Raw genomic sequence first — 16537 nt, 5'->3', positions numbered from 1 at the left:
CCATAAGGCATTGTACCCCTCTGTTCAGATGGCTTCCCAAGACTTATCTGCCTGTGCCCCTATGGGTGAGTGCAGGGAGCTCCACTGGCTTTGCTGTTTCCCATGTCCTTTGTTTTTTCCTCTGTCCTGATGCTAATATTAAAGGCTGGAACATTTTATGCTAGGTATAGTTGTGAGTTTGGAGGTAAATTCAATTTCTTGTGGATACTCCCATGGGAGTGGCCCAAGATAATAACTTCACACATACCAGTGTGAACATGTTGACATGTTGTCCACAATTAGAATGTAAATGAATTGAGGAAAAACATGTTTTTACAACAAGTGGTAACCAGACATTTATGCAACAATATGGTAAGACTGGCTTGATGCCAGCCAGAGTGCGCTTCCTGTGAAATGCAGTGCGGATACCACTTTGGCGAGTGTCAGGGAGAGGCAGGCTGACACCAGGCCCTCTGCCTCTAGGCTCCATGCCTGTGCTGTGAAGCTCGGCGCCAGTGGCTGCTGCCCTGTGACCAGCACCCCCATCCCCCAACATTAGCTTTGGACTCCTCCACTGAAGCTGTCATGACTGGTTCCCAAGAGCAGTCATGAAATGTACTACCTACTTTATCCCCCACCCAGCTGAAGGAATTTGGAAACTCTGGGATCCTCCACCTTTAAATGTATTGTGTGCCCTTGTGGTGGTTTGAAACTATGTGCCACAGAAAAGCATGGTCTTAAATTTAATCCATTCTTGTAGGTGTGGACCCAACATAGGTAAGTAAGACATTCTGATGAAGTTACTTCAGTTTAGGTGTGATCCACCTCATTCAGATGGGTTTTAATCCTATTACTGGAATCCTTTATAAACGGGGGGGGGGGGGCAGATTGAGCAGCCAAATACTGCACATCAGTGGAACCCAAAAGAGCAGGGGAAGACTGAGAGACACCACTGGCAGCCAGCCCCAGAATGCCACTGTCTTCAGGAAGAAAGCATCACCTTGATGATGCCTTGATTTGGACTTTCTTTTAGTCTCAAAACTGAAGGCTAATAAATTTCCATTAAGTCAACCCATTTCATGGTATTTTGCCTAGGTATTTAGCCTAGGAAACTAAAACAGCCCTTGACCTGGTTATTGTGCATAGGTTGTTTTGGCAATTTGTGATTAAGCAAGCAAATAAATTTCATTGAGCATTCAAACAAGAGTCATGTGGGATCTGTTTCAAGTGCTAAATTTACTTTCAATTTTCAATCTGTTTTTTTGTTTGTTACAACTATGTTTATATGACAGAATAGTGTCTGTCCTTCAAGTTGGCTAAATTCCTCTACTGTTACCTGAGATATATCACACCATTTCTTGCCTAATAACTGAACCATATTTCTCCAAACCTTCTGTAAAAAACAACATAATAAATGCATGTCTTCTACTTGAAAAATAACTTCTCTCCTTGCCCCATTTTTCATCCTGTCACCGTGCTTCTCTCTCAACTTTTACAATTAAAGCTCTTCTGTATCTTCTGTACTTCCTGTTTCCATTTGCTCATCCTTATTTATCCTCAACTCATTTGAAATTTGGATTTTAACTTTTCACCTCAAGAGTCATGAAAAAAATGAATTATATTCCATGTTGACATCTATGATTTTGCTTACTATATCTTTCAGAAAAGTTTTGTGATTCCTAACATGACTTTGTTGGTTTATCCTATTGGCCTCACTATTTAATGTTGGGCTGGTCCAAGGCTTATCATTTCTCCATTCCCTTCTCCACATAAATCTATTCCCTTGGTGATACTATCCAGTATTGTAACTTGAAATGACAGTGTAAGCTATCAACTTTCAAATTTATATCTCCAGTCCAAACCCTTCTTCCAAATTCTAGACTCATATAATGAACTGCCCACATGACACAAACACTTTGATGTCTCATAGAAACCTCAAATTGAACATGGTCAAAATTGAAGAGCTGCTCTTCTATCCAAACTTTCTCCATCTTTTGAAAAAATTAATTGTAAAAAATAATACCCCATTAATTTGCATCCTTGGGTCTCTCTTTTTCTTACTATTGCTCATATCACAAATAAAATAGTTTATTATTTTGTCATTAATATTTACTGTGACTCTCCATTAACTAGAATGGAGACTCCTCATGAGGGCAAGGATATCTGACTCTTTGGTCCTTGTTCTAGTTTGCTAATGCTGCCGGAATGCAAAACACAGAAATGGATTGGCTTTTATAAAAGGGGGGTTATTTGTTACACAATTACAGTCTTAAGGCCATACAGTGTCCAAGGTAACACACCAACAATCGTACCTTCACTGGAGGATGGCCAATGATGTCTGGAAAACCTCTGTTAGCTGGGAAAGCACGTGGCTGGTGTCTGCTCTGGAGTTCTGGTTTCAAAATGGCTTTCTCCTAGGACATTCCTCTCTAGGCTTCAGCTTCTTTCCAAAATGTCACTCTCAGTTGCTCAGTTGTTCACTCTCTTAGCTTCTCCGGAGCAAGAGTCTGCTTTCAACAACCATCTTCAAACTGTCTCTCATCTGTAGCTGCTTTCTCAGCTTCTTTGCATTCTTCAAAGTGTCCCTCTTGGCTGTAGCTCCTCTTCAAAATGTCACTCTCAGCTGCACTGAGTTCCTTTTGTTTGTCAGCTCATTTATATTGGCTTCAGTGATTTTAGACCCACCCTGAATGGGTGGGGTAACACCTCCATGGAAATTATCCAATCAGAGTCATCACTCACAGTTGGGTGTGGCACATCTCCATGGAAACAGTCAAAGAATTACAATCTTATCAACACTTATACATCTGCCCACACAAGATTACATCAAAGGTAATGGCGTTTTGGGGGACCTAATACCTTCAAACTGGCACAGTCCTGATGTGTCCTATTGTGGCAGCCCCTGGCCTGAACAAAACAGGCCTGCGACCCTTGGTGCACAGCAGTCTGCCTGACCTAGGCAGCTAATGTTTAACCCATCATCTTTGTAAACCAGTAAAGAGAAAAGGGGTAAATTGTAACTTTAAATGGGAAGTAAGCAGAAGGTGAGAAACTCTTGGTCTCATGAAAAAGCAAGAATGTTAATCTTGTCTACGTGCTTCCTGGCCCCCAAGTGTTATCACTCTTGTGGTTGTTTACAAAACCCCATCCTATAATTCTTTCCTTCCTGCACCACCCCCATGTCACAGATGCCCCCCCACATCCTTAGGAATGGCTTTGTCTTAAACCCTTATAACTGGCTTGCTGTCATCTTTCAATTGCACAACCAACTTCCCTGCAAACGCAGTACCCACTCGACAAGAAAAAAGCCATTTGATTTCTGCTGATTTCTGCCTCCCTGTGAGTAAGCCCCAAATAAAGTTCATGTTTCAGAAAATGCTCAGCATCTTCTTCGGTCTTTTGAGTAGCAAAGCCCCCTCAGGCTGTGACACCTATAAACCTTCAATATTGCCTGGAATGTAGTAAAGATTTCATGAGTAGTTGTTAAGGAGGGAATAAATAGGATACCGTGGACTCCCTGTTCATGTTTACATTCTGACAACTCTATCTGAATGCCCTCTTCACATGTCTTCAAGCTCTTGCTGCTCAGCCTTCTCAAGAATGATCTTTTTTAAAAATCACAATTTAAAAAGGCCAAGTATCAGGGCACCCAAATTTCCTGTATAAGAATGTGTTCAGCTTCATTCTCACTTCTCAGACTTCAGTGTCCCTTGATCAAATAACACTGGGATACTGACTTTTTCCACATGCCCCAGATACGTTTCCCCAGAGCTATCATGGATACTAAATTTGAAAAACTACATAATTCATTTCAGTAATTTCAATATTTCACTATTTTTGTTTTGATGCTAATCTCAACTCCCCTCACTGCAGTTGAAGGGGAAATTATCTTCACTTCCCAGCAAGCAAAGGAGATATGGCACCTGATCCTTTGTCTCAGGGTTCAGATGCCTCCTTATATTCTTAAAATCAAATATTTATTTATTAGGATATGGAATATAAGAAATATTATCTAGATAAAGCGGTGTCCCCCCTTGAATTGGACACAATCACTGACTCTACATCTTTCCTGAGTGAAGCAGACACAGAACCTTGTCCACCTGCTGGAGGCCACACCACATCCCTCCTCTATCTCCCTTGTTTGGGCCTGTTGGAGTCTTTTATCGCTTGACTCCAACCTAACATACGGAAGCTCACACGATTGACTCTAGAACTTAAATTCACACGTATTTAAAGAGCATCAAGAAAAATTTTATTATATTTCAGCTATAAACGGATGCACTTTGTGTCTGAGTGGCATTATGGTATTGTGTTCATTCTGTTTCATAGCTCTGGGGAAGATCTGACATATAATATTGCACGTCTGTGATCAGCGCAGATTACCCTCTACAGAAATCTGGGAGGGTCGGTTCAAGAAGTGAGTTCTCAAGACGTTTGGCATACCATTTCCCAGCGCCCCTCGCGGAGCCGTCTGGGCATGCTCTGAGGTCTGTATCAAACCTGGGCCAGGGCCTTGAGAACTACATTACCCGGAACCCTCTGCGACGGACTCCGAGGGCACTAGACCAATGAAGTCTCAGGACAGGGGAATTTCCGTGCGTGACGAGGGCGTCTAGGCGGGCCTTCCGGTGTGGTCCTCGGGGCTTCGTTTTTGTACACTCGTTTGCGTCGGCGGAGGGGTGGGTTGGCCTGAGGTGGCGCGACCCAAAAGTGGAGACAGTGGCCGTGGTCCCCACTGCCCCGATTCGAGGGAGGGGTCCGGCGGAGCCGACCCCCTAGGTCACGCTGCCTCTGGTGTCGGGTTGGCGACAGCGGCATCCGTGTCGCCGTCCCCGTCGCCCACCGCTCTGGGCCCAGCTCTGCCCACAGGTTCCAGTGGACCCATCTCAGGTAAGCGCTACGTCCCCATCATTCACCCAGCTCTTTTGGTCTACTCCAAAATTTACATATTTTTGTTATTAGTGTCCTCAGTGTAAGTCCCATGTTTATATTTACTTCAGTAACGTTGTTCTTCCAAATTTTGAAACGTGGCATGGGTGAAGGAAGATGCACTGAACTTCAGGGGCCGTTTAATGCCTAGTTCTAAAATTAGTATCTGTTTACTGCCCGTGTGATTAAATGGGATCTTCCCGGGACTCCAGAAGCCACCTGCGCAGTCCTTCCAGAACAACTGTCCAAACCCCAAAGCAGTTGTCTGATGTTTCGGGTAAGCCTTTCCTTGCTTTTCTTGATAATTTTACCAACTACGTGGAGACGTTAGTTTCGCCTGGTCTAAGACTGTCTATGCATGGAGCCATGTGATAAGGATTTGCACAACATCACATTTGTGGTTCTACCCATGTTTTCATGTACTGTAGATCAACTTCTTTCATTTTCCTTAATGGATAGTGGTCCGTGGTATGAACAAACTATACGAAAAAAAATTCTGAATACGTTGTTCTTTTGAAGGCTTTTTTGTTTCTTTTCCCTTTTTTTCCCCCATTTATAAGCATTGTCATGTTTTTGGAATTTGTCAACTTTTGCCTAGCATGTGTACAAAGAGTACGAGTGTCCGCAAATACTCAAAGGTTTAAATTTTCTTTATGATGCCAAACTATTCACCAAAGTTTAACCAATCTAGCCACCCACTAGTAGTTTATGGTTTTTACTAATTTCTGCAGTTTTACTAACACTTGCCAATGTCAGGCTTACTGAGTTTTGCCAGTCTGCTGAGTTTTAATTTGCATTTCTCTGATTACCATTAAGATTAAATTTGCTTACAACCCAGAACCCTTGAATCTTGAAGACAATTGTATGAAAATGTAGCTTATGAGGGGTGACAATGTGATCAGAAAAGCCATGTGGATCACACTCCCCTTTGTCCACTGTATGGATGGATGAGTAGAAAAACGGGGGCAAAACAAACAAACAAACAAAAACAGCATCCAATGTTCTTTTGTACTTTAATTGTTCTTTTTCACTTTAATTTTTATTCTTATTACTTTTGTGTATGAAAATGTTCAAAAATTAATTTCGGTGATGAACGCACAACTATATGGTGGTACTGTGAACAACTGACTGTACGCTTTCTATGACTGCATAGTATGTGAATATATCTCAATAAAATTGAAAAAAAAAAAAGAATATGCTTGGAAGGGTAAAAAGAAGCTAGTGATGATGTTTGCTTCTAGCAAAGGGAACTGGGTGTCTGAAAGAGGGTGTAGTCCTCTTAAGATCTGTGTACTTTTGTACTATGTGGATTTAAAAAATATGATAAACAATAGAAAACCAAAAAATAAAAGCATGTTTTTAAATTCCTCTAAAAAAAAAAGAGAGATTAAATTTGCTTTCCTTTTTTTTTTTTTTTTTTAAGTGTTATTTGCCTTTTGGAATTCTTATGTATGCACAGAGTTTTGCACTCATTTTTGAGTTGATTCGTGTTCATTTGCAGGGCTATTTTTTTAAGTTTTTAAATTTTTATTTATGTATGTACTATAGGGTTCAGATGTTTTTTTTCAATTATGTAACTTCCCTTTTTAAATATGATATATTATAACAGAATCCCTTTATTATATTGTAGTCGGATTTACTGTATATGTCTATATTGTGATGCTTTTTGTGTTTAGTTGGCAAAATCTGCTGTACATGTCACAAATGTATTCTCTCATGTTACCCTTTAAGAAATAAAAGTTTTTTCTTCCCATTTAAGCTGTGTCCAGCATGTGCATGATTTAAAGTGGTCAAATTTTATATTTTGGCATTTTGATAGTCCATTACCACAGACTATTTATTTAAAAGTTTCCATTTCCCAATGCTCTGTAGCACCACTGCAGCCATAAATGAAGGATTCACACATGCATGTGCTGCCTAAAGAGCTCTGTAGTTTGTCCCGTAATTTTTAAAGCTAAATTCTATAGCTCTATACCATTATCACACTGTCTTCTTAGTGTAGTTTTATAATGTCTTAATCTCTTCTAGAGTAGTTGTTTTAACCTTCCATATTAAAAAAATTTTTTTTGCCTTTTCTTTATTCATTATTTTGTGACTTTTAGAAAGTTTCTTGAGTTCTCAAACATTTGGGACTTTTTATACATATATAGCCATCCCCTAAAAAGCAAGCATTTTAGCAAACTTTCTTAGTCATTTGGTATTTCAATACCTCCAAGCATGAAAAATTAATAATTGATGTGGTCAAGAATCCATTTTTGTCATTAATTTATTTTTTTAAGCAATTATGAAGCAGATTTTGTTCTTTTGCTTTCAATACTTATTCCAGAACCAAACTGAATAGCTTTTCTTATTTGGAGATATCCTCTAAAATATTCATCCTGATATTCTTTATATGGAAACATATTTAAGGCATGTGCTCAGGTTTTGCTATATTCTCAGTCTGTTAACACTTTGAAAGTATTTTCTATAATCCTACACCCACTTCTGTGTTTATAAGTCTGAGCTATATAGGTGATAGGCTTTTCTGATTCCAATTTGACAAATTCTTTCTTTGACATTTTTGTTGTGTATTTTCAATAAAATGTCTAGGTGTGATATTTTCAATTTTTATTCTATTCCAAAATTATTTTTCAGCATTATATATGTGTTTGTATATATACACAATTACATAAATTTGCAACTTTATAGTAAATATATGCACAAATATAGGGTACATTTTTTGATTTTATTTTTAAATGGGTTGTACTCTTTAGCAACAAAATCTGTTTTACTGTTAAATCATCTTCTTCTGGTAGTGCTGAAAGACAAAATGATTAAGACATTTTGCTAAAATACTTTTTTTTAGGGGGAAGAGATTGATCATTATAAACCCAAAAAGTAATAAGGGTTCAAAATCCCAACAGGTTTTTAGAACTGGGGAAGTTATTTCTGTTTGTATACTGAGGACGTGATAGAGGTCAGGTCCTAGCTTATTTCCTTTCTGTTAAATTTAACAGTCAAGGATGAGCCCTGGGTGCCCCAAAATTTCGGGAGGCCAAGCATATTTACTGTGACTCCAGCAATGACCTCTGACAACCTCTTGGTCAGTCAGTAAATAGTGGCTCCATTCCCTACCACAGGAGGGAAAAACATCTAGGTAGCTGATGTATAAAATAGCATTCATTGGATAAGCTACACACACACACACACACACACACACAGACACACACACACACACACACTGGAATATTATTCAGCCATAAAAAAGAATGTCTGATACATGGACAATATGGATATACCTTGAAGACATTGTGTTGAGTGAAAAAAGACAGACACAAAACGACAAATATTGTATGACCTCTCTGATATGAAAAAGAATAAACAAATTCATGGTTGGATACTGGAATACAGTTACCAAGGGCTGAGGTGGGGGTAAGGAGTGGAGATTTAATGCTTAATGGGTACAGAATCTCTGTTTGAGGCAATGGAAAAATTTTAGTAATAGATGGTGGTGATGGTAGTACAACATTATGAATGTAATTAACACGATTGAATTACATATTTGAATGTGGTTAAAAGGGAAAATTTTAGGTTGTATATATTACTAGAATAAATATAAAAAGCAACAACATAGGACTGTACAACTAAACAGTGAACACTAATGTAAACAATGAACAATTGTTTATAGTATAATTATAATAGTCTTTAATCAATTGTAATAAAGGTATCACAGTAATGTAAGGTATTAATAATAGGGAGAACTGTCTATGTGAGGGGGGTATATGGGAACTCTGTATTTTCTGCATGGTTTTTCTGTAAAACCTGCAACTTCTCTAATTAAAAAACATTCATAATAGCAAAATAAAAAAAGCTATGAATCTCTTTGCTAATGGAAAAATTTGAATGTGAAAAAATTAATAAATGCTAAAACAGTACATATGTTTGAATTCTATTATTTTGTGATATAATTTCAAATCTATCAGTTTATTTGGAGCAAATTTTTTGTTTTATGAATTCAGTTAGCTAAAATTTTGAAGAATTTTAAAATTATTCTGTTTTATAACAATAATTTGTAATAAAACCGAAGTAAAATTTGACAAAGAAGTTCAAGAAGGAATCACATGCTTGAAAAGTTATAAAATCCAAGTGAAAACTCCAGGAAGAGAAGGATTTATTACTAACATAGAACTGACAGATAGAATATTGGAATAAAATGGAAATATCAGAAACAAACTTGGACATATAAGGAGACTTAATTTTGATATATGTGGCTTAAGGCTTTATAACAGTGCTGTGTGACCTGCAACCATTCCTTCCCAGCGCCATTCCTTGCTCTCCTCTTGTGGCTCACTGGCCAAAACACATCAACTACAACCCCAATAGAAAGACTTTCCACTTACTTTCTCTACTTCTAGAATGCCTTTCCTCAGCTATCCACGTGACTCCATGGTGAAACTCCATAACATTTTTTTATCATCTTTACATACTTTAGTTTTTCCTTCAGCATTATCTTCATCTAAAATATTAAATGTTTTACTCATTTGTCTTTTTTACTGTCTGTATTCCTGATGGGAATTAAAGTAACATGGCGTTGCCCTACCGCCAGGTTCCACCTGCAGCAGAAGTGCTTAATGGACCCTGCACTGGTGAGTGGTGGGCGTCCTGGGAGTCTTTCACTGCTGTTCTTCCTGCCCTTGGGTCTAGGGACCCTGGAGAAACTTAAAGGCCAGGGTCCTAGTACAGGCAAAAGGTTATATAGAACGATTCCTATTTTTGGCTACCAGTGGAATGCAGTGGAAGGGTGTCCCAGGTACAAGATCAGCATGTACAAATGCCTGAAAGTGACACCAAGTTGTAAGTGTTCTAGAAACTGCAGGTCTCTGTTATGTCTGGTGGAAACAGAGAGCAGGAGGCCTGGAGTTAGGCCTGGAATGACAGCCTGATAGGTTGTGTCTCTGTTCTGAGGTTGATGACAGCCATGCAATTTTTGGATCAGAGGAGAGAGGTGGTCTGATGCAGGTCTTAACAGGCTCCTCCTGGCTACAGAGTACAGAACCGACTGGAGGAGAGGGAGGCAGGGAGACCATCAATGAGACTACTGCAATCCCACATACAATAACTGATTGTAGCTGGAGCAGAGTGGTGGCTGTAGAGGTGGGAGAAATATTTGCCTTCTGAATTTGTTTTTAAAGTAGGGCTGACCAGATTTTCCAATGTAGTGGAGGATGTCAGAGAACCATAGGGGTCATGGATGACTCCAGGGTTTTTGGCTTTAGAGCTGCAAAAATGGAGTTACCATCAACTGAGATGGGGAAATTGGTGGTAGGAATAATTTTCAGTGGGAATATTAAGAGTTAGCTTTTAGCCATGTTGAATCTCAGTTGTTCCAAAGACTCCCCAAGTAGAGTTGATAAATGAGCAGCCAGATGCACAGGTCTGGAGTCCCAGGTTGGGCTTCTGGATAGAGACATACGTAATGTAACATCTGGTTTGTGGACGAAGATGGAGCTCTGGGTCAGGTATAGGAGGCAGAATGTTCGGGTTGTGATGGCAATGCTGTTAGGGGATAAAAGAGAAAAGGGCAGGGACTATGGATAGGGTCTCTTGCTTGGGCACCTGGTGGTGGAGGGTGGTATGACAGACAAGATGGAAAGGGGACAGTCCAGCAGGTGGCTTGAGTTTCCATAGAGGAATGGATATGAGATGGATGTTGAGGCAAAACAGATATGGATATAAGGTGACAGTGAAGTTGGTCTGTTGCTTATTCACCCTTTTATGCACCTTTGTGGTGGCTCTTGGTGGGGCCTGGGCTGGGGAGTTTCCATCAGAATATTGTATTAGCTTAGAAGCAAATGGGTTCAGCTGGGAAAGTTGCTGGTCCTGGAGTGTGATGTCAGCTGGAGTTGATTTTGAGTGAGTGCCAGGTGGACAGAAGAAGATTGTAACTAGTGAAGGGACATAATATGAAGCACAAAAGTGGGCCAAGGCCAGGGTTGTCTAAAGTTGCACTTGGTTCTGGGTGACTAAAGCTGAAGCAAGAGACTGGGTCTGTTGGCAAGGCCTTCCAAGCAGCACTGGAAGCTGACATTGGAGGTCAGGGACAGAAGGGGATCCTATTTCATTTCCCAAATATGTTCTGGATACCATATGCAGAAAGGCATGTGAGGAGACCAGGAAAATGCCAGTTGCACGGGCCAGAAGGTAGTGGCAGATCAAAGTTGTGTTAGAGATACAGTCCAGAGATAGATGTGCATGTGAGGAGGGAGTGTGGACTAATGGCTTCAAGGCCCTGGTACTAGGAACTTAAGAGAAGGGTGAGCCCTAGTCTGACTGTTTCTAGAAGGCTAAGTCTTAGGAACCCACAGTGAATTGTCTGGCAGTAGAAGGGTAGTACCCTGCATACCAAACCCAGATCTTACATGATGCCTTTCTGCCCCCTACCTGATGTTGCTGAGGGTTGGACCCAGTGATCAGTAACTCCTGAACAGATAACAGGCATAACTGCCCCCTAACTTGGGGAGTTGGGGAGGAGAATGAACAGAGTAAATGTGGGCTGTGCTGGGGGAGAGTAGCCATGGGGTCTTGAGAAGAGAAGCTTCTCGTTGACACAACTGTCCCCATCATCACAGGGCTATATGACCTTTGAGGATGTGGCTGTGTATTTTTCCCGGGAGGAGTGGGGTCTCCTTGATGAGGCTCAGAGATGGCTGTACCATGATGTGATGCTGGAAATCTTTGCACCTACATCCTCACTGGGTAAGGCCCTCATATTCATCCCGCTGCTCTGGGTAGGGCTCTGCCGTTCTCCTTTTCTCAAGGAATAGCAGGGATCCAACATGGTCATTATTTGCGAAGACCACTAACCATTTTCTGCAAGACCCTTCTCAGAGATTCTTTGTATGATACTATTTTTCTTTTCTGAGGTTGTCTTGGGGTGAGTTTCCCTGGATTAGTGCTGACCACTCACCTATCGTCTCTTTCCCTTAGGTCTTGCATATTCTAAGTCCCATGTCACTGTCCAACTGAAACTGGGAGTAGAATGCTGGGTGTATGAAAGGGTGGACATAACTCCAGCCACAGAAACAGAGGCTCAGAATGGGCCTGGCCCTGGTGGTTGTTAGCAGGGGGAGGACTGATATAATGGCTGGGTTCAAGTCATATCAAGGACCTGTCCTTTTCCCAACCACCATTTTGGTGTGAAGGCCACTGGCTCTCCTTTCTATCTTTTCTCCACATTCTTGATATTTTGCCCAGCTGTCATTTCTACTCTGACTTCTAACCCATGACTATCCCCCATTTCTCATCTACCACTCATGGGTCCTTGCCACTGCTATTGGTCTACACGTAATGTGTCATTAGGCAGGTGTGCATATCTTTAATATAGTTCTTTAACATCAACTACTTAGTAACAGTTGGATTTTTCTGGGCCTGACACACTTTTCTACACATCTCTCACTTGTCATCAGGCAATGCCCTAATGAAACCATTCCCAGAGGAGTGAGTTGTAGACCCTGGTTCTCCCCCCTTTTGCAACACCCCATCCTTGTATCTTTTGCCTGGTGAGTCCTCATTCTGCAACTTTTAGTACTACACAGCAGCCCCTTCCTCAGTCTGACCCCAATCCCTCTTTCTGAAAAAGTTCTTTGGTGTATCAGACACGCATTTGTGATAGGACTGCCACATCCTACCAAAATGTACATGAATTTCACCACAATTTCTCTGCTTTTAGGTTGTTGGCAAGGAGGAGAAGGTGAGGAGATGTCTTCTGAGCACCATGTTTCAGTTGAAGTGTCACAGGCAAATACTCCAAAAACCCATCTTCCCACCCAGAAGCTATATCCCTGTGAGATGTGTGACCCAATCTTGAAAGATAGTTTGCCCCTGTCTGAGCACCTGGGAGCTAACCCTGGGCAGAAATTATATACATGTGAAGCCTGTGGAAAACATCACCAACAACAGAAACAGCAACATGGAGAGGAACCTTTCAGGATGGACAGGGCCTCCTTTGTGAAGAGCTGCAGGCTCCACATGTCAAAGAAGCCCTTCCCATGCTGGAAATTTGTGAAGGACTTCCCGGAGAGCTCAGGCCTTCTCCAGCACCAGGTCACTCACAGCAAAGAGAAGCCACAAAAAGACACTGAGTATGTGGAGGCCTTTCACAGTGGACAAAGGCATTACAAGTGTAGCGAATGTGGGAAGGCCTTTAATTGCAAATATAGACTTGTCCTGCACCTGAGAGTCCACACTGGAGAAAGGCCTTATGAGTGCAGTGAATGTGGGAAAGCCTTCAGTTACAAACATATCCTTGTTCAGCACCAGAGAGTCCACACTGGAGAAAGGCCTTATGAATGCAGTGAATGTGGGAAGTTCTTTAGCCAAAGTTCCAGTCTTGTTGAACACCAGAGAATTCACACTGGAGCAAAGCCTTATGAATGCAGTGAATGTGGGAAATTCTTTACCTCAAACTCCAACCTCATTAAACACCAGAGAGTTCACACTGGAACAAGGCCTTATGAGTGCAGTGAATGTGGGAAATTCTTTAACCAAAGCCCTAGCCTCATTAAACATCAGAGAGTTCACACTGGTGAAAGGCCTTACGAGTGTAGTGAATGTGGTAAATTATTTCTCCAAAGCTCTAGCCTCATTAAGCATAAGAGAGTTCACACTGGAGCAAGACCTTATAAATGCCTTGGATGTGGGAAATTATTTAGCCAAAGCTTTGGCCTAACTCAACACCAGAGAATTCACACAAGAGAAAGACCTTATGGGTGTAATGAGTATGGAGACTCTATCCAAAACACCCAACTTATTCAGCACCAAGAACTTCACACCAAAGACTTGATGTATGTAGTTCATGTAGGAAAGTCCTTAGTCAGTTCTCTGATCTGATTCAGCACCAGAAACTACACAACCCAGATAGGCTTTATGAATGCAGTGAATGTGGGAAACTCTTCATCCAAAAGTCTAACCTCATTTAACACCAGAAAGTTCATGCTGTAGAAAGCCCTTAGAATGAGATGAAAATATCAGGGAGTGAACTATTACATCATTTAATATAATGGCACACTGGAGAGCCTTTGTGAGGGTATCATCAGTGGGAAATTGAATGTCCTATATCTGAACAAAACATGGAGATTTCCTGAGTACTGGTCTTGTGGGACGCTTTTAGGAGCTATGTTGTACTCTAACCTTCTTAGTTCTCTTTGTAAATTTTATGTCACTGAGAGTTTCTGTAGCAGAAGCCCTCTTACTTTTCACAACTTACAGATCCCCACAGTGTGCATTAGTCACTCACACATAAGCAAGAAGGGTAGAGCTCTGTCTTCCATACCTTGGAGGGAATCATGAGTAGCCTAGGCCCTTGGGGGTTGTCATTCCCTTCTGTTTGGTTAGCTATGGCCTAGAGGACCCAATCTGCATTCTACTGTCAGCTTGCAGAGCAAGTTTACCTTCTTCAGGAGCATTGTTGGTCTTCTGATGCTCACAATGGATTTTTCCAGCCTCCAGATCATCTTATCTGGAACTGCCTGTTTCACTTTGCTCTGGTTTGTGCAATAATAAAGGCCTTAATGTTTAAGCCACCTTTAATCTTGGGGTGTCCGTTCACTGTTTGGGATAGGATTGAGAACAGAATTGGGCTCTTCCGGCATGAGGCAGTGAACAGGTTTTGTAGGCATCCCAGACTTCATGTGTCTCAGGGGAAACAGTATGATGGCAGAGAGTAGTTTCCACTCCAATTTTTTTTAACCTAAATTGTACTGCTGCCTAAGCTCTCTTGGAATAGGCTGCAGGGCTTGTGTGACTAATCTTGTGACCTGGATGCCAGGATGCTTTGTGGGGCTTAGAAGTCACCCTAAAGTGGGGGCAGTTGTGAGGACCACCAGTACTTCTTGGAGAAGCATAAATTGATTCCCTTTTTCACGTGGGATGCACATAATATCCAGTGTTATAAGGTTTGTATTTCTTGTGCTGATCCCTAGGAGTGCATGGCATGAGTCACAAAGTAAGTGAATGTTTAACTTTTAAACCAACAAACTTTTCCAAATGGCTTTACCCTTTTGCATTCTTACCAGCAACATGGGAGAGTTCCAGTTCCTCCATATCCTCAATACTTGGTATTGTCAGTCTTTATACTGTTAGCCACTCTGAAAGTGTGTATTGTGGAGGTATCTCACTGTGCTTTAATTTCATTTCCCTAATGATTCATCATAAAAGTGTTGGACATTTTTAATATGTTAATTTGCCACATAAGTATCTTTGAAATGTTTGTTCATAAATTTTGCCTGTTTTTTAAATATTTTTTGTGAAATATAACATATATACAGAGAAGTGATAACTTTCAAAGTATGATTTAACAAGTAGTTATAGAATAAATTGCAAAGAAGTTTATGGGTTACAGTTCCACCATTTCAGTTATTTCCTTCTAGCTGTTCTAATACCTTAGACACTTAAAATATATGTATATATACATAGATTCAGTATTCATGATCCTTTGTTAAATCCTTTCTTATCTATGCTACTCCACCCTCTTGTTTGATCACTGTCTCAATCTTCAGGGATATCTGGGCAGTGACCACCCTAATTTTTTCATACTGTAAAGGAGTGTTGACGTTATGGTGAAGGGGGAGGCACCTGGTTGATGTCCTTGGAGAGGCTGTGGCCTCTGGGTTTGGGAACTTATCTGGCCTAGGAACACTCTGGAGGATTTAAGTTTCTGAGAAATAAACTCAGTGAGTGAAACTTTTGTAGAGTCTCCAATAGGGACCTGGGTATTCTTTAGGAATTTGGGGACTAGTGTTAATTTGGGTTTGGCATTTTGTGGCCATTTGGAGTATCTAGCTGAAGCTTGCAGAAGAGTAACCTCCAGGATAACCTCTCAAATCTATTTGAAATCTCTTAGCCACTGAAACCTTATTTTGTTATCTTTCTTTTCCTCCTCTTGCCTGCTTTTTAAAAGAATGTTGACTGTTTCCCTTTTATTAACAACTAAGAAGACAGTGAAACAACAAAGACATATGTTGGACCTTCTCTATTCTTTAGTGAATGAGTGACTTTGTTGCCAAATGTATTGTTTTTAAATACCAGGAGAATATTTTCCCAATATTTTGTGCTATTGCTAATCACAATGTAATGATCATATACCATCCACTTTACAGTTTAGTCTGCATTATTAACTGTTGTTACTTCCTATTCATCGTATTGTTAAGATGGCCTAACACATAATACCCATCACAGACAGATGAGATTGGCAGCTGTTTATTAGTCAAATACACTCAGCTCAGGGGAGGAGGACACCACTTGCCATGCAGGACCACATAAGGGTTGTACTTGGAAGCAGAGTGAACAGAGGCAGGCTGGTTGAGGGGGGCAGGTTTTTGGTAAGAGGGTTAGATGCTCCTGGTTCCTGTGGGGGGCCTTGTTTAAAGAATTTTGTGGGCTGACAGGATATTGAAATTCATTAGTTTGAGTACTGGGTGGAGTGCTGCTGTACGGCTGACAGGGGAGCTAGCTGAGTGGTTACTTTTCCTGTTCAGTGGGGGTGGGGGGAGGGGGGCATATCTGCATATCTGGCAATAGCAGGGAAACTCATGGTTTGGCATATGGGGCCCTGTAAGTCTCAAGAATGTCAACACAGCATTTGAAATTTTAG

General features: G+C 40.9%; 2 protein-coding genes across 2 annotated transcripts in view; both read left to right on the top strand.

The window, feature by feature from the left end:
- Positions 1-16537, top strand: part of ZNF304 (zinc finger protein 304) — a 49534-nt gene that overhangs the window by 21414 nt on the left and 11583 nt on the right. The window lies entirely within an intron of this gene.
- Positions 11460-14757, top strand: LOC119520964 (zinc finger protein 501-like). The gene is made up of 2 exons (XM_037818864.1): positions 11460-11643; positions 12617-14757. Exons 1-2 carry the CDS (start codon positions 11523-11525, stop codon positions 13774-13776), a joined length of 1281 nt encoding a protein of 426 aa, XP_037674792.1. The 5' UTR covers positions 11460-11522; the 3' UTR covers positions 13777-14757.

The sequence above is a fragment of the Choloepus didactylus genome, chromosome 27, assembly GCF_015220235.1.
Source record: "Choloepus didactylus isolate mChoDid1 chromosome 27, mChoDid1.pri, whole genome shotgun sequence".
NCBI classification, from domain to species: domain Eukaryota; kingdom Metazoa; phylum Chordata; class Mammalia; order Pilosa; family Megalonychidae; genus Choloepus; species Choloepus didactylus.
Note: the sequence above shows the minus strand (reverse complement) of the source record. Positions and strands in the feature narration are given on the sequence as shown.

Bases quoted from the DNA above. Each gene is read 5' to 3' on its own strand.
- LOC119520964 (XM_037818864.1), top strand. From the start codon at position 11,523: ATGACCTTTGAGGATGTGGCTGTGTATTTTTCCCGGGAGGAGTGGGGT. The intron at 11,644-12,616 runs GTAAGGCCCTCA...CTCTGCTTTTAG, and splicing joins TGCACCTACATCCTCACTGG to GTTGTTGGCAAGGAGGAGAA.